The sequence below is a fragment of the Zophobas morio genome, unplaced genomic scaffold, assembly GCF_036711695.1.
Source record: "Zophobas morio isolate AGI-343-1 ecotype UQ-CSIRO unplaced genomic scaffold, CSIRO_AGI_Zmor_V1 ptg000004l, whole genome shotgun sequence".
Taxonomy (NCBI): Eukaryota; Metazoa; Arthropoda; class Insecta; order Coleoptera; family Tenebrionidae; genus Zophobas; species Zophobas morio.
The window spans coordinates 18,882,008-18,908,106 of record NW_026972109.1 but is presented as its reverse complement, the minus strand read 5'-3'; the positions used below and the strand labels follow the sequence as shown (position 1 = coordinate 18,908,106).

The following is a 26,099-nucleotide window of genomic DNA, read 5'->3' as shown; positions in this document are numbered from 1 at the left end:
TTGAATGTTCACAGCTTCCATTGCATTCACCCCCTTTCCCTAAAAATCTGTTTGATCCTTATTTCTCATTGATAAAATTTGTTCAAGGTGATGCAGAGTACAAACCATATGTAATAGCAGTGCCTGATATCCGCGAAATCCCCCTCGACGGGGGCGAAGACTTCCTAATCTTAGCCTGTGACGGTTTATGGGATTTTTTGTCAGAAGATGACGCCGCTCGAACCGTGTACGAAATGGTATGCAATAATCCAGGTATGTAGTCATTTTTCCTGTTTACTCATTTTAAAAACAACGTTTCACAACGTTGAGTGACAAACGAAAATATTCGGCTCGGTTAAGTGGGTATTATTTATAGAATCAACGAGCAAAATGAAAACATAGTTAACTCTTTAAAACTCCACATCTGACTGCAAACATTCGTTCTTAATATACCCCACTTTTCTGGTGGTCTGCCACCAGTCTGTGTTTTGACATGATTCATTACTTTAATCGTCGATGGCATTCCATTTGTTGTCTAGCAATTATATATAACTTTGATGTTCTTGCCATCCCTCCTCTTCCTCGTGTAGTATTTTCGACTGCACTCCGTGGCAATGACCTACAGGATCGCCCCGTTACGTCACTGTGGGACACGCATGATGGTTTTTAAATGTCATCATCTGTTCACATTCTACTTTCAATACTTAACCCTCCCTCAGGTCGGTCCGCTTTTACATCACTAATTGAATTTTGTTCGACTTGTAATGGCCGCTAACTAGAATTGATAAAGTGTCAAACTGTGAAACGGTCACAGTTCATTTCAATTTAACTGTATTGAGAATAGCAGGAGCTGAGTGAACTGGAAAGGAGTAAATCTTGTGGTGACAGGACTGAGTCATCGGTTTTCATAAGAGTTTAATCGATATATGTAAAATGAAATGAGAATGATCTCATAAAAACACGCTTTAATGGCGACGTAAAAACCTTTTGTTTTACCTAACTGATTGCCTAACGGTCGAACTTAATTGATTTTTAATGATGAATCAGACTTGCAAATATTACATCATTAGAGTATGTTATAGCACTCAGAGTTGCAGTTCTCAAGTTACAACTAGTTCTTGAAACTGCGTTTTTGGTATTTGTTTTTATTTTGTATATTGAAGATCTTTATCGGAAAATAATTCCAACATCTATGAAAAAAATTGATTGGATAACCGTCTCTTATAACTTGAGTCCGTCTCTCCATGAAGAGTCCCCTCTCAATACTTAGTAACGAACTTGTATAATTGATAGATCTTGATAAAAACGCCCAGTTCATCACTCACGCTTCTGAATTCTGTGAAAGACCAAGGAAATATGATTTTAATGATATATGTAGCCATTTTTGTTTGTAGTTTTTTACTCTGTATCTTATTTTTTCTCAGGAAGTTATTTTTAATATATTCAGGCATCCATGTTCTGTTAAATGGTGATCAAATTTATTGATTGACACATAATTTCTGAAACAACTCGACCGATTGTTATAAAATTTTATATGTATTTTAAGAATTTTACTACATGATAAAATACTAACCAAAATTTAGCTAATCGTCCCCAAGAACAATATGATGACGTCACCTCAAAATGTTGCCAGTGAATATGATTGAAATTTTATAAAATAACACACTCTTACACTTGTGGTTTATGAATCCTTCTTAATTTTTCACCCTAGACATCCAGATTTTTTGAAAAAAAAAAACGGATATATTGAATAGTTTCAGAAAATAAATGAATAAAATATCGTCTTTTGCGAAAAACATAAATGAACTTTTATTTTAAGCTTGTGGAATTGCAGAATTATTAAGTAAAATTGGTCACTGTTAGCATTTCTATAATATTATTCGAGTCCATGTTAAAAAATTGATCTAAAGTTGTTTCGACAGAACTTCCCTCGCATCTAAAGTACAATGAAGCAGATCCAGCATTTTTGTTCTTACTATGCACAATTTTGTAATGACGTCATCAACAAGATGCGTATATCAACTTGGATTGGTGCAGTATGATACTAAAAAATACTCTATTCCCAAAATTTTCAAAAAAAAATGGAGAGAGCCGTTTCTGATTTAATCAATAAAATAAATTGACTCATTCATTAATTTTTTTGAGACATCTGTATAAGCAAATCTAAACTTAGGGCTATCGAATTGCTATCCTATGTTTTTAACGTCTATTATTATAAATCTTAACTCGAAATAAAGAGATTAAGTACCCTGTCCGACATTATTTTTAGTTTACATCAGTGATCTGCCGCAGTCGATTAGACCTCACATAATTCAGTTGGCAGACCGTTTGTGGCACTACGTTTTATGGATCAATAATAATTAAATAAAACTGATAAAGACACAACGATAAATACGAATAACGAAATTGTTGAATAAAAATTGTTTGCCATAAAATGGTGTTATATGTTCAAGTAGATGTAATAATTATGATGAAACAAAACTGTTACTTGTTCTCATATTCAAGCGGTAGAGTAACAGTGAATACACTGCGTCTTTTCAATTGATAGTTTTTAATAAAAGAGTGACGTAAGCATTTCACCGAATAGTGTTTAATGGGTTTTTCGTGGTTTCTTTTGGTGACATTCCTGGTAAATTATGGATAATTTGAATGAAACCTGAGATTATAATCGGGTTAGTATTCTTTTAATAGTATTCTTGGAAGTGGGTTTTAATATTATTTTATTACTTCGTATGGTGCTACATTAGGGGGGTGGACAGTGTCATCATTAAATATGAATAACCCACTTATTATACTAGGCTAAGGGTTTTTCACACCTGCATAGGAAAACAACACATAATCTCTATCCACAAAATAATAAATCGCAACTGCATAAAAGTATAATTAATCTTCTGCATTTCCAGAGCAGAATTTTATTTTGTCTCCAAAAAATTCACCGAAATCGAATGAATAGTTTTAGTGATGGTTAATAAATTAGTTCCATGAAATGTTAATTTTTCCTGGACATGGTTAGTTACTCTTTAACATCAAAAGTAACGCATCATCAACCTTTTGGTGGGGATAAATATATTAATATTAATTTTTATATGTAATGTAGAATGTAGCACTAATCATAAAGTGTGTTTCTGCGATTCCAAAAAGTTGAAGGAGCTGTTTCTGACAATCGGTAAAATAATTTCATTGCTAAGAAATAAAAGAGTATGATTAAACCAGGAGTAAAATCTCATGTCAGGTTGTCTTTTTTAATGACAGATTTATGTAATATATTTTTAAATTAACGTCATTGGCGGTAGAAAACCGGTATCTAATCTTTGAACTAAATTGAAAATTTGATGGTCCAATATTTTAGATGAAGTAATGAATCTTTGGAATTGCATGACATGTTTTAATTAACATTATATTATCTTGGGGATAATTTCAAAGCACACCTAGGAAATTTTCAAACTAATCTGTTCGGAGAGCAGATAGGAATGGAAAATCGCTTATTCCACGAAGGTTGTCAAATTAAATAACGAACCCGTTAGTGTTGCCAACAAAATTATTTCCAAAATAAATTTCATGACCTACTAGAGGATTTTTTTTTATCATGTGGTATTTATAGTGCATTGGCGATTTTTATAGCTCACAACAAGCCATGGAAAATTAGTAACTTGGTAATCAATATTATTAGTCAGCTAAAGTTTCTCGAAAAGGGGTGACATTCTTATCGATTTGTGTTGTCACCTAATTAAGGTTATGAATTGTGTCAGAAACCCAACCATTGTTGCCATCAAGAAACATTATTAAAGTAATTAATTAAACATTCAGAACTTGATAATTTTACTGAATCTTTGTGTAAAATTTAGAAATTATTTTTTTAACTGAAGGGTAAATGTAATAACTAATCATTAATGGAAAATATAGTGCTGGAAAATTCATGGTAGGTGTATTTCAGCAAAAAAAAAAATTTGTCGATTGCTTCAACACTGTCAAGAGAATAATTTAAATTTCAAACTAAGTAAAATTTAGCGACTTTTGTTGACTAAAAGTTGCAGGAATTGACAAAATAGTCGATTATATTGACAATGGTATGGGAGTAATCTAAGGGCCTCATGTCCCGTAATGTTTCGTCTGTCAAAACTGTTTTTTCCGTCGCAGTTCTAAAAGGTTGAATTAAATCCCACAATTATTTTTCGAAAAATTTTGATTAAATTCAATACTGTGAAAATACTGCTAGAAAATGAGGGTGGTTTTTCCAAGAGCAGGGGATGATGTGGTGCATTGTCCACTACCCCTACACTTTTTCGTTGCAACTTGTTCAAAGTGGAAATTAGCTGGTTGCCCAATTAATCTTGAAAAGATGTCCCGTCGAAGTACACTTCATTAGAATTTAGAATTTGAAGAAGAAATTGAATGTGTTTGTTCACATAAAATTTTGCGAACGTTTACCTCCCTGTGTTTGTAACCCATGGACCTAATAATGTTGTAGTGTTGAAAAAGTTCTTCCCTCATTGAAAGTAGGGGTTTTAATTAAAACTTATATGTATTGGCAATCTTATATTTTTAACCGCAATACTAAAATTTTTCTAACTTGTTCTCATAATATAACATTTTTCAAAATTGAATGTTTTTAGTTACAGTCGCCAGAAGGTGAAAACTTTCTCAAATCGTCTCCTTTTTCGAAAAGGAACCCGATTTCTCAGGCCACAGGTGGGTCTCATAACTCAAAATACTTCGACCAATCTGCAATCATTTAGGGTAAACGTTCTTGAAGAATCTTTTGTATAGAATGAGGTGCGGAAGTCAGGGAAACTGTTCCAAACTGTTGTCTACTTCTTTGAGATATTCCACTTTTAACACCGTTACACGCCTTGGAATAATTTTTTCTCCAGGAACGTGCCTATAGAAATTCTATTGGCATATCGTGAACTGTTAATATCTCGTTTATCATAAAAACTCAATTTTATGCAGAAGCATTGCCACGCATGAATACCCGAAGAGAGATCAGCACTGTGCGTGCTCACATTTATCCACGAAATTAATAACACTGCAGAGTGAACAAACTTCTCTGTCTGTGTTCGTGTTGTTGCGTCCATTCTGTAACATGGGAAAAAAAGACGACGTGACTTGCGTTTCTCATACAAGTTGTATAAAAGACATATTTATATAAAAAAATCGACCTTGGGATCGTCATGCCTTCTTCCCGGCGGAAATAATAAAACATGTGAAACATTAACCTCCAAACGGCTATCAAAAACGCGTTAATACAGAGGTATCTCAGACCAGACAGTTCGAAACAATTAATAGAACAGCGCAAAGGAATGAAATTATAACAGCTCTTGCTGCTCTAAATATGATTATCAAAAGGAAAGGATGGTCTGATTATTCTCTGTATCATGTATATAATTTGGTGTACCAGTGGCGCATGATAATTGCGAAGTGCACCATACTCAAAAATGTCGCTTAACCATTGACTTTCACAGTTTTCTAGAAATCACAGAATAAACAACGCATCGAAAAACATCCTTTCGGTGTTTTACGACGCCATTTCGCAACATAATTGCTCCTATAAATTACACGAATCGTTAAACACGTCTTAAAAATAACACTTATTGATTGTTATATCGGATAAATTTCAAAATCATGTCAAAAGTTTAATACATCTTCATGTCGTGACGTTATTTACTGTGTGAAACTTCGAGTCAAGTGGAGTTTCTTAATAGCAGGATAGAAGGATCTCGTTCAAAAGCAGGATAAGACGTCAACTGATGATAAACGATTGATTTTGAAAAAAGTGTATGTTTAGGATAACGGCTTGGTTAACGCGTGCTGCCATAAATTTCTCTCTAAACCTAGAAAGCGTGCAGGGAGGATCTGTCATAAGCCTTGTGAAATGTTGATCTGCGAGCTCTTTGTTGGAAATTACTGCGATGGCGTGCCGACATTACGTTTTCCGTGGATTAGGCAAAATCCGTATTGAGTTTCCACAATTTGAGGAAAGTGAATATTACCCGATGCGGTATACTAGTGTTACTAGATTACTTCTTGAAGATAAGAAAATATTCGTTTCTATTTTTATGGCGATTCTATGATAATAAGTCCGGAACTATTACACCCATTTTTTGTGAAGATGAAATTTTAAAATTGAAGTTAAAATCTACACTAAAGCTTCTGTAATAATTAATTTAGCTATTATAGAACCTCGACCAACGTTCATTTATTTATGCCCATCAGTAAGTAATTCGGATACATCGTTTTCACAAAAATTTATTAAATGACTATTCATTAAAATATAAGCCTTTGTTATATCCAGTGTTGGTTGTGTTGTGATCATGTAAGTATAAAAATTAAAACAATTGTTCTAATTGATTTAGACCCTCAATTTCCGGTTTAATCTATTTAATTATTATTGAACTCTTGCCATCACAAGCTATAAAATTTATTAATGCACAGTACATTGAAAACTATCGTAAAACCGAAAGGGTTGACCATAATCGTAAATTGTGCTAAAGCAGAATTGGTTTCGCATCAGTATACATACACAACATAAAACCGCTTTCAAATAAACATTGGGATTCTTGGCGTATTTGGCGAAACAGTGTATAAAAATCATAGAAAAATTACTGTTGGAGAAATATGGAAATTAATTTCGGTTTTTTTTAACGCCATTGAAACTCACTATTTTTTAGGGTTACAATTTACAACCCAAATATGCAAGTGTTCCATTTTAAGATTACATATCGCAGTTGTATGTTTCAAAATGGGACACCTTATATGTATTTACACATTCAGATGTTTTCTGAAAAATCGGCTAATTGTCAGTTTTTTCATGGAACATCCTATACTTTTTAGGATTTTTGAACTACTTTCTAAATAAACGTTCTTTTAGTAGGTATCAGATTTATTGAGATTTACCGTAGCAACGATGAAATTTTTTGAATTTGATATCAAAATAAAACTTACAGATAAGGAACTTCAAAAATGTTAGAAAATACAAGTGACCTATTAGAATAAAATAAAATACAAGTTTAATCACTCTGTGTATATAAGTCATTTTTTAAATGTTTTGTGTAAGAATTCAGATCTCCATTTTTAAATCTGGCGTTTTAGTTCTCGAGCGTAAGTTAAGGAAGTTCATCGGACGAATGACTGCTTTTAAGTTTTCTTTACGTTTCATGACTCCTAGAATACGAAACAATAGGTCTCCCATTTCGTCTGTCTGTGTCGATTGACAGATAATCCTAAAGTACCGAACCGATTGTCGTAAAAATTAGGAATATCATGTAGATAGTAAAACGTTAACCAAATTTTGTCTAGTCATCCTTATGATGACGTCAAGTCAAAATGTTTTAAAGTACATATGTTATTTACATTTTATAAAATAATATGCTCCTACATTTTGCAATTTAATTTTGGAATTGAAAACCAAATGCTCTGAAATTTTGCAAACGTTTTAAGCTTTTCGTGAGCATGGCAATCGATATCAAAATTTATTTGTTTACCTCCACCTAAAAGTTGATGACGTCATCTTAAAATTTTGCGGAATAAATCCTATGTGAACTGTGCAAAATATTATGAGTTCTTTATCAATGCATTTATATTTAATAAAAATTGCTTATACAGGGTGACTCAAAAAATTAAGGAATGATGCAGTTTGTTCTGTTCAAGAACTACTCATCTCATTTTCCAGAAAATTTGAGTCTACAGTTCTGTTCATACTACGAACCTGCACCCATTCAAATTAACATACATGTCTTTGGAAAAATCATAAAATTTTATTCTGAAAAAACTCATTTGACACATACGCTTAGCAAACTTCTTTACTCGTGGTTGAATAGTCCACATATGTATATCTTTAGATTAACTTATACGGGTTATCATAAATAAAATAAATAAAATTTCTGAAATTGAATATTATACGTAATATTTTTCGAAGAAGCTGTATTTGTTTGACTGTACTTCAGGAGCGAGGGAGGTTATGACAAAATAACTTCAGACCAATTTTTACTTAAAGGGGTTGTCATACAATAAATAAAATTTTGCAAAATTATATTGTATAATTTATGGAAAAAAATTGGTTTATTCTATTGTATTGGGCGGGATCAGTTCAGTCCAAATAACTTTAGACCAAATTTTTCAAATAAAAATGCAAATATGTTGAGAATTATTGATAAAAAAGGAAACTAAATGTGCAGAAAATACATATAATATGTTAGGTTTTAAAAAATGCACCTACAACATTTCGTGAAACATCCTGTATATTTGAAAATAACTTTCAGTTATAGGCCTAAATAAGTTTTGTGAAGAGTTTTTTTAATAAATTGGTCCAAAGTCATTTATATAGAACTTCCCTCGTCTCTGAAATGCAGTTCAACAAATCCAGCTTCTTGGATAAATTATAAAATCAAATATAGCGAAATTTTATTTATTTTATAATAACTCCTACATTTTTTAAAAATGTAGGCAATACCCATCACAGTGTAAGAAAAAAAAATGTCGACAAGGATGGAATTAGAACCTACACGGGTAAAGCTCATGTTCAACGCTTCAAGCACTTCAAACACCAAAACCAAGCCCGGATCCATAAACGGCAAGCGCAAGAGTATGTTATTTTATGAAATTTAACTAGTATCTATAATTTATATAATCTTGAGGTGACATCATCAAATTTTTGTTGTTGTTTAGACAAATTTTAGTTAGGGTTAAATTAAATTTTATAATTTTTCGAAGGAGCTACATTTGTTCGACTGTAATTCAGGGGCGGGGGAAGTTCTGACTAAATAACCTTGAACCATTTTTTTTTTTTTTTGTAGAAGTACATTACAAAGTGATTTAACATTCTTCATGTCAATTTTTGTGCAGTTTCAAAATGTCTTATCAATTTACGACATACCGCGACATACCTTGATATCATTATTTTTTTTTTATTTTCATAAATGTTAGTTATGTTTAAACAATAAATTAGATAATATGCCTTGAAAATTAAATAGGCTGTACATATATCAATCTGTGAATTGTGTTCCAATTTAGAAAAGTCAAAATTTCTGTACGTATAATTTGTTTATAAAAAGCAACAGACATTTTTTACAAACGTTAATAAATACCTGCATTTGATGCTGTTACCTCAGATCTATTAGCACATTGTAGTTATGTAACACTGTGTCAATATACATAGAAAAATATTATTTATAATTGTCAGTCAAATATTTAGTAGTATCTCTAATTTTTTCTTGTATTTTACTTAGTCAGATGATTAAAAGTGCGATGCAAACGGGCATTAGTCACGTCAAGATACACCATAGTAATCTTCAGAAAAAACAACGTTGACGTTTTGTTTCGCGACGGATTATTAATCAACACTCAGTAACGCTAGTTTTTTCTACTTTGAACAACTTTGCATCTTTTACGGTTTTCGAGAGATCACAGTAGTGAGACGATAAAAATTTAGCACCCCGTATAGCCTCAGAACAAACTAGATAATTAACACAAAACGATTTTTTGTCATAGATTGAATAACAGTTAAATTTGTATTGATTTGCGTAATGAGACAAGAAATGCGATCAAAGTATGAAATAATTCTACAATGACAGTGGAAAATGGCATAATTTCGACATTACAATTATTTTGGTAATATTATTTCATTGTTGCAACAAAATAAATTGACACTTAAGTTTGCAGTTATAATTTTAATTTCGCAAGTGTACGTAAATAGAGCTCTAACAACGATTACAACGAAAAGTGCAATAACAATAGCCATTGACCTTTTTCATTTTTCGCAACATTTACAACTATTAGATCTTTACTAATAACATTACTTGGATTATTATAACTAGTCTGCAGTGTTGATGAGTCAGCTGGTTAGTCGTGAGACGGCGGCTTCTAGGAATTAAACAGCGCTCTGACTGTTGGTTATTGCGGGTTTTCTTTTAATATAATTGATTAGTGAAATTGTATGGCAATGGTATTACGTTTAAGTTGACATTGGTGAGTTCTGATGTTAAAAATAACAGACTACTCAGTCGCACTTCAGGTGTATTGATTGATTTTAATAGTTCGAGACTTGCCAGAACAAAAATTTGATTTTTTTGGAGAAAGCTGTGTTCAAAATTAATGATTTTATTTGGTTGTAAATAAGAAAAAAGTACTGCAATTACGGAAGCACCTTTCGTGTCGACAGTTATTAAACAAAAAGATGTTACAGGCCATCAGCATTATACTAACAGTAATAGTAAGTATAACCCTAATTTTCTGACCTCTTTTGAGATTTGACGATCTAGGTAAGATATTTTTTGGCGAAATTTTAAAATAATTACACTCAACGTACAAAACTATAAAAATGGGACTACCTATTGTAAGAGTGTGATTTGATAGTGTGGTAGATTTTAAAATCAGAATGTTTGTGTCTTAAATTTAATGGTTTTCCAGCGTTATAATCACTGGGCGGAAAAATATCTTACGGATGCAATTCCCCAGTTGAAGCAAGGTGTGTTTTACGGCGAGTAGCGGGGACGCTTTGATCTGGTCCACAAGGTCGTAGCCAGTGCGTCGCTTGGAGTGTTTACAGCTTGTTAAAAAACTACTTCTATATTACTATATTACTTCAAATAAAAATACTCGATGCCCTTTTTAATTTTTCAAACACAGGACCACAGATTTGTGATCTTGAAATGTTATATTATGTTGATATAGTCCAAAAGAAAAATATATTTGTAATCAAACTATCGCCGCGACAGCACTGGATCGAGCGTATGAAACACAATTCCGCGCGTTGGTTATAATACGTTGGATTAGTATTTTATTTGTGAAGCAACCTATTTTTTCAATCAAAATCTTAGATTGTGTAACTTGTTTCAAGGGAAACGATGCCAGATTCACCTTGTATGTAATAATTTAATGACATCGCTTGAAAATAACTTACTAACGAGTTGAATGCAACTACACTTACGTTACAGTAATTTGAAACATATACGTTTTTGTTGCAGTTGATTTACTTATTATTCTTACTGCACCTGTTTTGTAGTTAAGTACCTTTAGCACAAAAATAGTATTAACACTTAGAAATTGTTTAGCTTCAAAACGTTACAACTTCCGAAAGAGGGAGTTTCAAGTAATGTGAAAATGTGATTTGCAACTAGGTCAGAAATTCTATAGTATTTAGAATGAGTGAAATACGACCAACACTGAACGTTGTCGAGTAACTGGAGTCCGATTTAAAAGCCTCCACAACCACGAAAAATATTCTGTTTCTGTTTTGTTTGTTCGCACACAACTTTTTCTGTTCCATCACGCTTCCCTGCACCGAATTGATTTTCATGCGTCGACATGCAGTTTTCAGAGCGTTTTCTCCCTAAACTTCTCCTCGTTTTGTTTTATTACTGGGGAGACTTTAACAACCTCCGGGCGCTAGGAACCGAATGCATGAGAGCAGCACGCGACCACAATCGAAAACAAATTGAATGAGTCTGATTGGAACTCCTTCCGTTCTTTTGTCTGATTTGTTCGTTAGTGAAATGCCGCTTCGACTTTCGTATTTCCATAATCCGTAAAATGAGTGGAAGGAATATTGCAATTATGCAGAAATCATCTAGTTTAATTGCTCCTTCCGTCGCCGAAAGCAGCGAGGCACACCCGTTTTCCTGGTTTTCTGCCGTTCAGTGAATATCGCGAATAGCGAATTAAAATACAGGGTGGAGGAATAACCAGATCCGTGATTTTACGGACGAGGCTCGATGTTGATGTGGTGGGTATAGATTTTTTGCAGGAATGAATGGTGTAGTGCTGGTGGAATGCCAGATGCGTGCATAACTTTGAATACTACTACCAGCATTTCCATTTTATTGGAATGAATAAAATGTAGAGGATCAGGTGGCGTATGATTTAATCACAACGGGGGACATAAATTGAGATTGACACGTCGTCGTCGCTGTGATTAATATTGTGGCTGTGTCATGGGTTAATTTTAATGAGGGATTTGAATGCAACGCGCTAATTCGCGACCGAGTTGAAACTGGACTTTTCGTTTTTATTTCCCGAGCGTAAGCTAAGGAAGTATTGTAATTGAGTCCTTCCGCCGACTCCATACTTTTATCTGTTCTCGACTACTGGATCGATTGTTGTCAAATTTTGTATGTGTTAGGAATATCATGTAGATGGTGAAAGGCTAACCAAAATTTGGATAATCATTCATCATGGTAAATGACGTCTCCTCAAAATTTTGGGGAATAAATCCTCTCTGAAATAAGCAAACTATTGTGACTATACTTGTCGGTTATCAATGCACTCATAGTTTTTAGAACTACTTATACAGAGTGAATAAAAAATTTAATGAATAAGGCAGTTTATTGTATTGATTAAATCAAGAACGACTCACTCCATTTTCCCGAAAATTTGAAAATATATCGCTGTTTTATTAGTACCTACTACACTTCATTTATCAAAATTGATATTTGTATCCTTGCAAAAATGTTGATGACGTCATCACAAAATTTTGTTATACAAAACTCACTTGGAACAAATGCCTAGTACGCTTCTTTACATTTAGGCTTAAATTCGCAAAATTAAGTCTTATAATTTTTGATATCACAATTTTTCCATTTTTCAACGTTTCCGTTTGGTAATTCGTTTTTTCAATTTTTCAATTTCCCGACTTTCAAATTTTTCAAAATGTTTCTTTAATTTTTCGATTCGCAATATTTTTGAATATTAGTTTTTCATTTTTCACTTTTTAAGTTTTTCAATTTTTAATAATTCGATCTTGCAATTTTCCGTTTCCTCAATTTTTCAAGTTCTTAATTTTTGTTTTTCATTTTCCCGATTTTTTAATTTTCATTTTCTCGATTTTATAACACGATATTTCGTGTTTTGATTTCTTTTATTTTTTCAATAATGTTTCTTTTCGGTTTTATAATTTTTTGTTTATTCGGTTTTTAAAATTTTAAATCTTTGATTTTGAATTCTTCGGTTTTCTAAATTTTGAGGTTTTCAATTTTGCAATTTTTCGATTTCTCGGTTGTCCGATTACCTAATTTCTTTCATTTTTAAATTTCGATTTTACTGTATTTCGTTTCTTCGATTTTGTACTTTTTCGATTTTTAAGTTTCTCAATTTTTAATGTTTCGATTTTTCAGTACTTCGTCTCTTCAATTTTTCACATTCTTGATTCCAGTTTTTAGATTTTTTTAATTTTATGCTTTTTAGTCCTTTGATTTTTGATTTTTCAATTGGACAATTTTGCAATTTTTCCATTTTTTGGTTCAAAAAGTTAAAAAATCGAAAAATTGAAAAATCGGAAAACAAAAAAATTGGAAAAATTGAATAATCGCAAATCGAAGAAGTGAAGAAACAGAAAATTAGAATTTAGGAAAAGAAGAAGGAAAAACGATTCAAATAGAAAGTATTGGTAAACTCAAAAATCGAAAAATTATAGAATCGTCAAAATTGCAAAGTCGAAAAAGATCGGAAGTGCCGTTTTAAGTTATATTTGATCAAACCAAATGTTTGTTATAAATTCAGTGGTTATGTTTGTTATGTATATTTTATTAAAAGCGTTTTAAATCTCGGTTTCATTTTAAAGAAGAATTTTGGCACCCGAGGCAATAAAACTACAACAAAATGAATGAAATGTTGCTGTGATTTTACAAGATCTGGTGTTGTGTAAGGTTTTACCGTTGCGATACAGTCGTAAAAAATCACTAGGAATGACTCCTGTGCAGTGTGAATTCTAGGTGTACAGGAATTCGTGTATTCTATGGAATGTTTTTTCTTATTAAATCAATAACTTTTACTTGGTAGACCGTGACTCACACCAGTTGTTTGGTATGTATTAAGAAATTTATGTATATCATTCTTTTACTATTATTCGTCATTCATCCGTGTGTTTTTTATAGATATTTATTACCACATTATAAAAGATTGTTTTTTCTTGAGAACTCATGCCAAAGATATTTCATTGTGTTCTCTGACTCTCAACTTAAGTTAGAAAAATTGCGTTCTAGTAATTAAACTGCATAATTAATGGTAACAATCTGGTGGAAGTTTTCTTTTTTTTTTTTGAAGATCTAGTTAAAACTTGTAGTTTAACGTTTCTAGAAATAACCATTTTGCGGTACTCGTTAAATTTAATTTGATCGCCAAAATTAGTTTGGCAAGCATTCTTCGTAAAATCCTGTGTATTTTAGTTCTTTTTGGCAAACATAGGCAAGGCTGAGTCACTAATCTTAATAGGTACATCATTTTGGTGGCAGAACCATACATTTTCCTTAACAAATTATTATCAATGAAAACAATATTGTAATTTTTTCGAAACTTTTAAATGATCGCTGTTTTAATATATGATGATGAATTAGACAGGTTCTAAAATAAATATCAGGTTGCTTTTATTAATGAACACAAGACAAAAAAAATCCGATAGTAGTTTAATTCAAGCTACAGTGAAAACTGGCAATTACGTAACAACAGTAAATAAAAAAACGTTAATATGAACGAACAATGAATATCGCTTTAAAGAAGTAGCAGAAAAGGAAGCGTGGCTTAAGCTGTATGAAATTAAGAATGTTAATGACAAATTTAATTACTTTTTTACGATACTGTTACATCATTTCGATATTTGCTTTCCAGTTTGTGAATATAAAAGAAACAATGAGTCTATCAAACCACGATTTACTCTAGAACTAAAGTTGTTACGTGGTCGGCTGTGTGAAATTCAAAAATTTACATAAACAGTTTAATACTGCAGGTTGTGGATTCCATAGGCATGTATTAAAAAAAAAAGAGAGAAATAGCCACCGTGGTTTAGTCTTGGAGCCTTTGCTTTTTATAGTTTTAATAAACGACCTGGGGTTCTTTTCAAAGCCCATAAACCATAAACTAGTTATGGACGCCCACGGTACAAACACATTGGTAGTCAATGACGATTTAGATTTACTTGCACAGGGTAATTATTCTATTCAATTTAATTAACAATTGGTGTAAAATTTATGGTTTTACGTTATATTGATTAAACAAAAACAACTATTGTGAAGTCAGATGTCAATATCCATCTATATTTGATTATAAATAACTGGATAATGAAAAGTTGCAAGCTTTAGCGTTGGCGATATTCTTTATCTTTATATTACTACGAATTTTTCTGTCTTTCACAAATCCAAGGACCAAAATGTAAGATTCATTTATTTGGAATTTTTCGAATAACAAAGAGCAAAAAAGTTGCAATTTGAAAACGTATTCGAATTCCAAAAATTACTTTTCAACTTTTATACTTATAAATTTTGGAAAAAAAAAAACGATTTTCTATTTTTATTAGAAAATTTTGTCGCTTTGAAAAAATAATATTTTTACATAAATTTATTTTCACACTCAAAATTTAAATAAAGAAAAAAATGCACGTATGTTGTTACATGGTCTCTACGTCAAGAAAAATTGTGAAATTTGCATCTTACACGCAAATTGTTGAAAAAAAAAGTACATACAATGTATAGTAAATACCAAAACATGTGAAACGTGACTACCGTAGAAAACAAAGCAAGTTCCTTGTTTTGTTACTGTCTTTTTCTCATTTTATGATAACGTCCGATTTGTTTATTTCCTTGTACATTTACAAGAAAAAGTACAGTTATAATACAATATGTAGACAGAACTACTCCCTAACATTCGAACAAATTCAATGTCTTAGAAAAAAGAATTTTCGACGAGTATGGGATTCGAACTCTCGCGCACAGAGCTCGAGTTGCTTAAATTCGCATCGAACCACGACCCACATGTTGCTTACTTACGCAATATATCGGTTGTATAAAACCTGCAACAAATAAAGTAATTGTGATTAAGAATATAGGCGAACTCATGGAGTATGTTATTTTATAAAAATTGAACAATTTTTAATGTACCATCCACACGATATTCAATACATAAATCCAAAATTTGACAATAATCGGTTCAGTGGTCTCGAAGATAATCTGTCTAATAAAAATCGACACAGACGACAGACGGGCGGACAATCAGACAGACGGACATACGGAAACGGGGGAGCTATTTTGTCGTACTCCAGGGGTCATGAAACGTTTAGAAAACATGAAACAAGCCATTCGTCGGACGGACCCTTTTAATAGCTTACGCACGGGAAGTAGAAACTGATCTAAAGTTATTAAGTCAGAACTTCCCTCGCCGCTGAAGCACAGTCGAACTAGTTCACTTTCTTTGGAAAATAATGAAAATTGATTCTATAAATTCATATATAATAAAATACAACCCCATTATGTGATATGTACAACTATATAACAAAATCTGTAGCAAGTGCGACATCTATTTTGACTCACTGAAAACAATTATTAGGAATGTTATCGAGCTAGACTCAAAAATTTAAGGTTTTTATTTATTTTCTTTATTATTATGTTGTTACCTTGTGAACTCTTTTTTTAGATTCAATTAAGAAATTATATTGGGTCGTATCCCTGTCGTATCCTTTTCCTTCGTTACGTCATTCATTACTTAAAATTTTGATTAAAATGAGTGGCATAATGCGATAAAAGCATCTATCAGACAAAGAGAGAAAAATTTAACGAACGTCTTTAATAAATATATATTGATTAAAAGAAAAGAATACGAACCAGTATAATTTTTGTGTATTTGGGTTTTGAGCCTGTAGAAACATATTTTAATAAAAATAAAAAAAGTATGGGTGGATTAATAAACATGTATAGACGCAAATTGTTTTACATATTTTAAATAGAACGTCGTTTGCAAAATTTTTAACATGATGTTATCAAAACTTTGAAATGGAGATGGATTGAGACATTTTAGTTAACGATCCATCAGACTAATAATGATTAATGATAATTGACAACCCTAAAGTGTGTGCTAAATTTCAGAGCGAGCATTTACTACGAGATAATCGACAGAAACGAATCGTCAAACATGTTATGGTATAAAATTGAAATAGGATTTACATAGTAAAATTTTCAGATGACGACATCGCATTGTTGAACTAACAAATTTTGGTTATCGTTTAACCATCTACACGATAGACATATAGTGTTTCCAAAATTTCACAGCAATCAGTCCAGTAGTTTCACAGATTCTGTGTTTAGTAAAGTCGCCTACGGACATAGAGGAACAGAGATACACACGGAAACGTGGCGTCAAATGAACGAATCACAAAAAAAAACACAAAACATTGACATGTTTAAGATAGTACTGCAATTGAAAAGTCAACGACATTTTTGTGTTTTTTAGAGACCTTAGTTTTTACTTTTTATTATTAAATGGAATTTGCTTTATGTTTGTATTTTCTGTGAAATTACTACTGCGGCTTAGCTCTAAGTAGTGTAACCAATATTGAAATTTTACAAAGACTACATTTGTATATGTATCTAAATTATCCAGTTAGTTAAATTTTCAGTACCTACAACAAATAGTAGAAACTTGAAAGGTGAAAAAATTTCTACATAGTTCGCAAAGGTCGAAAACACGAGTTTGAAATTTTTTAAAAACTATGTTTTAAAACATTTTGGCAATTCATTTTTCTTGCTTATGTGATTAGAAAGGAAAAAAGCCTCAATTAGAATTAGCGCGAAACGGAAAAATCCCTAGGTAAGTATTCGTGTTACGTATGAATTTCCCCCCTGTATAATTAGATGAATCGACTGGCTGAGCCTGTCTCAACATTCACCTTGATTAAGCACTTCACTCTACCATCATTAGACGTTTCATTTCGCTCCATAAGACTCTTAACCCAACAATCCTTAATAACCGTCGGAATTTAATTATTTGCATGCTCGAGGTGCTCATTTATTTACAAAGAATATTATTTACCCGTGAGGTGTCCGCAGCATCTGACTGTCCGGCATTTAATTAGCAGTATTTACACTGACGCAAATACCAACATTAGAGAAATAATTAACACATGGACCGGTTTTTGTTTTAAAAATTGCGAACGAAATTGCAGGGGTGCCGCTTCGCCGTCTCCGCACTTAGGGGATCCTGACCTAGACAGGATGTTTTATGCCTCGATTGGGTGTGCTGCAGTGTCGTATGTGAAGAGGGTGCATATGAATAAAAACACATGCCGGACATGTTATCGATTTCTTAACACCCTAGTGGGTTCACAAAAAGCCACTTGCACCCCGTAATTACAAACCGGACTCCGGTTTCCTCCAGTTTTGTACGAAAAAATTGCGCGTTTCATAACCGGTGCTTTAATTATGGGAGGGACGGAGCGTCTGTGTATGTCGGTGTGGGTGCGACGATGACTAGACGGTTGTGGAATACGAGGTGGTACCTGTAACCGATTGAAAGTTATTTGCCTAAGAGATGGTAACAGTTTGCTATTACCAATTGTTGTAAACGTTATTTAAGTATTAAACCGTTTATTCGCTTATCGTGAATTGATTGGGTGTAAGCTGTGGGTTTATTTTGGGGGTACTGTTACTTTTAATTTATGCAAACGATATTAAAACTAGTGGCGCTTTTAACATTGTCACGTGATAATATTGGAAAAAGAAACACAGTTAACTTTAATGTTTTTTTTATGGTACTTATGTGAAATTATTATATCTATTACTTCTTTATCTATCTTGTAGATTCTTGCCGTAATTTGTTCGTTAGAGAGTAGTTCTGAAATACTTGGTCGTTAAATTGAAAAGTATTGTTAATTACATCCACTTTTAATTAAATAATTGAAAAAATATATCCTAATGACAAGCTATGAAAAATCTACATGTCAGGTTGCCGCAAATTTTAATTCCAGTTTCAACCTCATTAATGTATAATTTATATTGACTTTCCCTGTTGACAAGAGAAAGACGTTTTCAGAAACGATTTACCTTCGGTGTCACTCTATTCTCTCCAGAACATCTCGTTCTTTTTGTTATTAATGTCCTGAAGATGTCCCTTGTGAAAGTGGGCGAAACGTGGAAGTCCTTGTCAAATTTGACAGGTTTTAAACTCGAAAAAGTCTTTTTGTTTCTGGCCGTGAAAAGCTTTGATTTCATTTTACAAACGGTGTTTTTGTAGAAGCATATTTTGTAATAATTCTCCGCATCGAAATTAACAACGATGATATGTTGTCTTAAATTATTTTGTTTCGCAAGATTTTTTAATTTTTAGTCAATATCGCTGATAGCAGAAGATCTTTGATTAATAAGTTGAAAATTGGGCTAAGGAATTTTACTAAATTCTCTTATCGAGCTGCGAAAACAGTTTTATGATTTATGCTTTGTTGTTAAGGGACCACACCAACACGTTGGAGAATATAAATAAGATCTGTGTCTGACGATTTATTACTCTTGTATTTTTTGTAGGGTCAACCGGTTGTCATTTTATGAGTTGCTTATATGACACTATTAAGTTTCTCATTTTAAATTAATTATGTCACGATTAAAAATTCATACACACAGCAATTTTAGTGTTTACGCCTTGACTTTCTGTGCATAAAAACTTTTTTGAGATTTTTTCACAGTGATTGCTGTAATATTTTACAAATTTCAAATAATTTTTTGCTTGTTTTGTTTTTACTTCTCGAGCGTAAGCTAAGGAAGAATTTCAATAGGATCCAGCCGGCGAATGGCTACTTTCATGTTTTATCGACGTTTCGTGGTCCCTCAAGTAGGAAAAATAGGTCCATTTTTATCTGTTTGTCAAAACTACCGGACTGATTGTTCTCAAATTTTACATATAATGGTAGGAACATCGTCTAGATGCTAAAACGCTAACTAAAATTTGGTGAATAGCTTCCACCAACAATTTAATGACGTTACCTCAAAATTTAGCTTGGTAAACACCATTTAAATTTTGTAAACATACTTATTTATGGCTTATGAATCCACCTTGTTTTTTTCCCAAGCATCCCACTTTTTTCACAAAAAATCCGGCGTAGTGAAAGTGTTGTGATGTGACTTTTTATTTCTTACACTGTGACTGGTATATAACATACACTAGAACACTAATTATTGAATTTTATGTACAGTTGGCTCCAGAAAAACGCGGAATGGAATTTTTATACAATATAAAATTTACCTGTCTCTTACTTGTTAATTTGACAAATCTGTTAAATATTTGTCAACATTTTGACGCAAAATTTTTGCAGTGTCGTTATTATTTTAACCTGTTTCAGAATAGTCCCGTTTAAACTAGAAAAATTCACACAATAATCCGTCATGCTAACTTTGACAGTTCCCGTTTTTTCTGGAGCCAACTGTACATTCACCTTAAAAAGGAAAAAAATAGGTGGAACGTTTTTCGACAGCACGTCCCTCGCCTCTGAAGTTCAACAAATCTGAAAAATTCTGAAATTTTATTTTGCGAAATTTTGTTTGTGATAGCTTCTATACATTAAGAAAGAGTAGCTTATGTTTGGGAAGTAAAAAAATGTTTTTTTAGACGTTCTTGTTGAGCTTATTTTTGTGAATTGATTAATATATGTATTATAGTTTAATTACCCATACTCTACCACCGCCTTGGATTGCAATGGTCAAACAACTGGTCCAGCGGTGTGAATAAATTGATAAACCGCAAGGTTGTGTTCATAGTGAGTTTTCCCATTGGAAAATGTTCCGATCAACATTTCCGCAAAGAGACGTATACAGTACACGTGCAATACAAATAATAAAAAATTGGTTGAAAGTTATTTCGACAGAACTTCCCTCGCTCCTGAAGTACGATACAACAAATCCACTTTTTCGACAAATTATAAGATTTGATGTTGCGAATTTCATTGTTTTATGATAACCCTTAGAAGACAAAATAAAGATATGTTTGTAATGTTAAAGGAAACAATAACTGTAGGGACATAATATTTTACATATTTCAGGTTCAATTTTTTAGGAGAGGATGAACGAATAAATTTTGATTAACGATTTACCGTGATTATGACAACTTTAAAACATTTGCAAGATTACAGAGCATGCGGTTTTGCACAAGTTAAATAGCAAAATGTTGTTATAAAATTTTGATTTTTTTTTTCAGAAATTTGGATGTCTAGGGTAAAAACTGTTGGAAAAATTTGTACATCACAAGTGTAGGAGATCTCATTTTATAAATTAAAAAAAAATATTGTAAATTTTGGAAATGACGTCATCCCATTGGCGATGATTAGTCAAATTTTGGTTAGCGTTTTACCATCTGCACGATATTTTTAATATACGATCCAGTAATTTAAGAGATTATGTGTCTAATAAAAACTGATGCAGACGAGGGACAGACAGTCAGATGGAAAGGGGAACAATTTTTTTCCTACTCTAGAGGTTATGAAACGTCGAGAAAATTTGAAAGTGGCAAATCGCCCTATGGACTCGATTACTATACTTCATTAGCTTACGCTCAGGAAGTAAACATACAGATAATACCAGTCACATTGTAAAAAAATGTGATAGTTGGGTCAATAGAACCAGCGACCTTTGTGATAATAATTCAATATTTTTATAGCAAGGTCATAGAGCTCTTGTCCTGGTGTAAAATTTGATGCAAAAAAATTAAGGCGGGTTTATAAACCACAAATATACGTGTGTGTTATTTTATAAAATTTAAAAGGTGTTTATCAAAAAAATTGTTACACAAATTTTAGATAACGTTTCACCATCTACTTGATATTCCTAACATATTTACATAATATATAAAATTTGACCACAATCAGTTCAGTGGTTCCGAACATTGTTCTGTCTAATAAAAATCGACCAAAAACGCGACACCTACTTTTTCTTACCCCAGGTGTCATGAATCGTCAGGAAAACATGAAAATAGCCATTTTTACAATATAAGATGAAGCGGAGTAGCTGCGACTTTGATTGACCTAATGATTTCTGATTTCTAGCCATAGAAACAGATGGTCATTTCAAAAAGAGCTGTAAAATTTACCACCCAGTTTTCCTATACAGGCTGGTAAAAAAATGACGGATTAGTTCGATGGTGCGTTGTTAAGAAAGTTCTGAAGAACTTTTGAAGATATTAAATTTCAAATTTGAATAATTGACTTCGTAATTCTGACTTGTTTTGTATATTTAATGGACAGTTAAATAATTTGTAATTAATAATAATTGAATAACAATTTGCTGAAATACTACCCACAACGTTATTTTTCACTATTGACAGATGTCATTTTTGACAATTTTTATCGGAATTTTAGTTAATTCGCATTAAAACATATCAGAAATACGAAGTTAATTCTTGAACTTTGAAGCTTGAAGCTTTTTAATATTTTCAAAAATTTGGTTCAGGAATTTTTTGAACCATTTTTGCACAGAACCTTAACAACGTACCATCGAGCCGTAATTTTTTGATCACCCTGTAGACATTAATTTTGTTATTGTGATTTCTGGAACCATAAAAGATAGAATGTGCGTTAAATTCCACAAAAAAAAATTGGTTTATAGTTGTTCAGATGCAACTTCCCTCACTCTTGTATGTACACAATCTTGTATTACATAAATTATGAACGTTGATTTTGAAAAGTTTATTTTTTAATTTAGTGTCAGTGTTTATCTATAGGTAATTTCGAAAACAAAAGATCATTTTTTTTATAAAGAAAAGATAAGTCTTTTGATGTATATATTATTTCTTTCGTTAAATAGATATATATTTATTAATGCGGGAAAAAATTATAATTAAACTCACTGCCGTTTTATGATAAACATCTAATATAAAAAATTACCTTTGTTATTTACACCAAGTTTACCCGCTTCGGAGCTACAACCGACAAGTACAATATTGATTTTTTTACTCTGCTGGATTATGTTGTGTACAGTAGACAATCTTTTGTTTAAACTATATAATAGAGAATATGAACTCGTCCGAGTATACATTTCTTTCGTTAAACTTTTGAATACACTGACGTCAGCCTCGGTTTTATTGTGTCTTCACAACATCAAAAGGTACAGTAGAATATTGAATCATAATTCGAATGACGTTTAAAAATATGTATTTGAGGTAAGTTGCTCTGAATAACTCGTAATAATTCAAATGACATTTAAAAATATACGTTTGGGATAGGTTTTCCTAAATAACTTTTTGTAATGAGTTACCCACGTTTTAGTGATTTATTTTGAGACGCACGTATTTAATCATAACGTTTTAGTTTGCCATAATTTTGTAATTGTATGAACCGTTCCTGGGGAAATCATACATTTATTTTTTAAGGTGATGTTGTCAACTTTTTGGAAGAGATGAATAATACAAATTTCTTAGTGTTATTATTACACAAAATTTTAACTTAACAATGCAGTTGCTAAAAACTCTGTAGAGGAAGGTAGGGCTACTTGAAAAAGAATCCGCGATTTTGAAAGAAATGAAGTACCGCGATTCTCTGCGCTGGCATAGTAAACTATTATTGTAACTGTCGATGCCAGCGCTGCAATAAACATTTTCTTGCTGTAGGTTAGTAAAATAAGTTGTGGCGTGGGAAGCAATGAATCAAAGAAATGCATAAGCCATAATTAAGTCGCCATATAATTGCAGACTGTAGCCCACGAGCTTTTGCAGATAATATTTCAATCCTCCGCTTCTTACCTTGAGGACACGATTAAAAAAACCATCGATAATCCTCTAATAGAATTAAAGTCAGCGCCCGTCGTAATTAGACTGGAAGTCTGACAAGCTTTCCGGTTTTGGGGGAAAAGTTTCATCCGGATTTTTATGCAAATCGTTGTATTGTCGGCGAACTAAATGCATTTCTAGGTTGTTGACCGACGTATTCGATGTCCGAATTCTAACGCTGTATTTACGCATCATTAAGAGCTCAAAGCGGACGTGACAGATGTCTAATCGCTTTCAGAAAATCAAATTTCTTGAGCTAAAGTTGGTGGTTTTATCGTGTCATAAGGACGCGCTGTTTGGCTTTTGCGGTAGGGGAAGTCGGCGTACACTGGGGGATTTATGTTGTAGGGATGACGGAAATTGATGAAAACTTATGAAGTTGGGTTTTTTGAACTTTGCGCCAAAATTATTGCTGGAGGGGCTGTGGAGGCTGTTTTTCAGTGGTGTGGAACAGAATGTAAACTGTTTATGGATTGAGTGCAATTAGTTAAAAACATAATATAATAATAGCTGAGGAAGATGTTGATTACAGGTTGTATAAGTAAATTGTTTCTCTCATTTGTGCATAATGTTGTTAGGTAGTGAGGTGTAAAATTATATGCATTTTTATGGAATATTTTCTACAAAATTCTCAAAAATGCAACAGTGAGTCAGTGAGAGGAAATTTGATTCATTGTGTAGGCTAATCGAAAAACAAAGGACCTACAGCAGATCTAACTTGCATCGTTTGTAAGAAAAGTTTTGAATTTGTTTTATATTTGTGTGATCTTAAATCTATTAAGTATGTTTTAACATTAGTTCTTGTATTTCTGTACTTTGCAACAGTAGTGGCCAAAGCTATGTAAATATAATCTAAGCAGTATTGCTTCCTTTGGTTATTAGATTCCGTTCAAGAGAATTTAATTAACCTCAAAATTTTACGTTTCGTGTTATTCTGTTGAGAAAATGATGGTTTAGCAAAAAAAAACATGAAACACGAAATATTGTGAGTGAATGTTTTTGTTTAATTTTTTTTTAGTGGGGTGAATAGCCAAAATGTCCTAAACCGCCATAGTTTCTAATTTAAACTTGACTTACGTAATACTTTCGTCGGAAATATTACATTAATATTGTTTTATTCTTTATTAAGTTTATATTTGATTTATTTGTGAGCATTTACATGTTTTTGATATGCATGTGGAAAAAACAAGATCAGAATTGGTTTTAATTTTTAAAGTTACAGTTGTCATTAATTCTGTTTTGCAAATATCGGCTCGTTTTGATGTTATTGACATAAATGTCTTTAGTGATAATTTTATTGTCGTACGGAATACCTGATGGCCGACACCTACCAAACAGAATTGCCAATGAAAGTTTAAAATCACGTTCGTCTCTTTTGTATTCTAATAGGGTTTATCGGAGACATGGCTACTTTCATGTTTTCTTGACTTTCATGACGCCTAGAGTACGAAAGAATATCTCTTCCACTTCCGTCCGCCTGTCTGTCGTCTGTGTCGATTTTATTAGACAGATAATTTTCCGAACTACTGGAGATTTTTGTCAAATTTTATATGTATGTCATGGACGATATTCATAGATGGAAAGGTGCAAAAAATTTGTCTAATCATTTCCACCATCAATTTACCAAAGGTTATCTAAATGTCATAAAATGAAATACTCGTGAACTCATTGCTTATGAATCCGCCTTGCTTTTTCTAACGCTTTTTTAATTGTCTTTTTGTTTGTTTTTTGTAGCTTTTTGGTCGCATTATTGGACCCATTTTTGTTCCTTTTTAGTTATCCTTTTATTTGTTGCCTTTTCTTTCTCTTTTTTTTGTTCCCTTTTTTCCGATTTTTGTCACTTCTTTGGATTTTTTTTTCTCCCGTTTTTCGCTTTCTTTACATCTTTTTTAGCTTTTATCTATCACATGTTTTTTTTTGCCTTTTGTCTTTTCTGATCGCTTATTTATGTCTTTTACTTTATTACATTTTCCTGGTTACCATTTTTTCTAGCGTTTTTGGATCGTCTTTTTTGTAGAATTTTTTTGGATTTTTACCTTGTTTTTTTTGTCTCCTGCTTTGTTTTTTTTTTAATCATGTAATCACCCATCTTTTCTATCGCCTTTTTTGTGTTGCTTTTTTGTTTTTTTTTTGGCGTTGTTTTTGTCTCTTTTTTGTGTTGAAAAAGTTTTGTTGTTGTTCTTGTCGTTTTACGTGTTCTTGCTAAAAAATTGATGACGTCATAAAAATATTTGAAGCATACGCCTAGCAAGATTCTTTACCTGCAGTATAACAGTCCACACAATTTAAGTTATAGGGGTTATTCTAAAAAAATATAAATTTTGTAAAATCTAATTTTATCACTTATGTAATAAACTGTATTTGTTTGATTATACGTATTTCAGGAGCGAGGAAAGTTCAGTCTAAACTAACTAACTTTAGATCAATTTTTTAATGATGTTTTAATGATATTTTTTATTACGCAGCTATTAAATACAACGTCATCAAGTTCTCAGCTTACTAATTAAAAAAAAATAATGTCGTATTTTTTTATTACAGTAGATTTTTGGAAACAAAATCTTTGTACTCGTGAAATTAGTTTAAGTAAAAAAAATAGTCTGAAGTTATCAATATAGACCTTCCTT

The 26,099-nt window shown here is 32.1% G+C and overlaps 1 protein-coding gene across 1 annotated transcript in view; it reads left to right on the top strand.

Moving 5' to 3' along the window:
• The window catches only part of LOC135144612 (uncharacterized), a 151,905-nt gene that overhangs the window by 33,081 nt on the left and 92,725 nt on the right, over positions 1-26,099 (top strand). Inside the window, exon 7 of the mRNA XM_064076644.1 lies at positions 88-252. Within this exon, the coding sequence (XP_063932714.1) occupies positions 88-252 (165 nt within the window). The remainder of the gene's footprint in view (positions 1-87; positions 253-26,099) is intronic.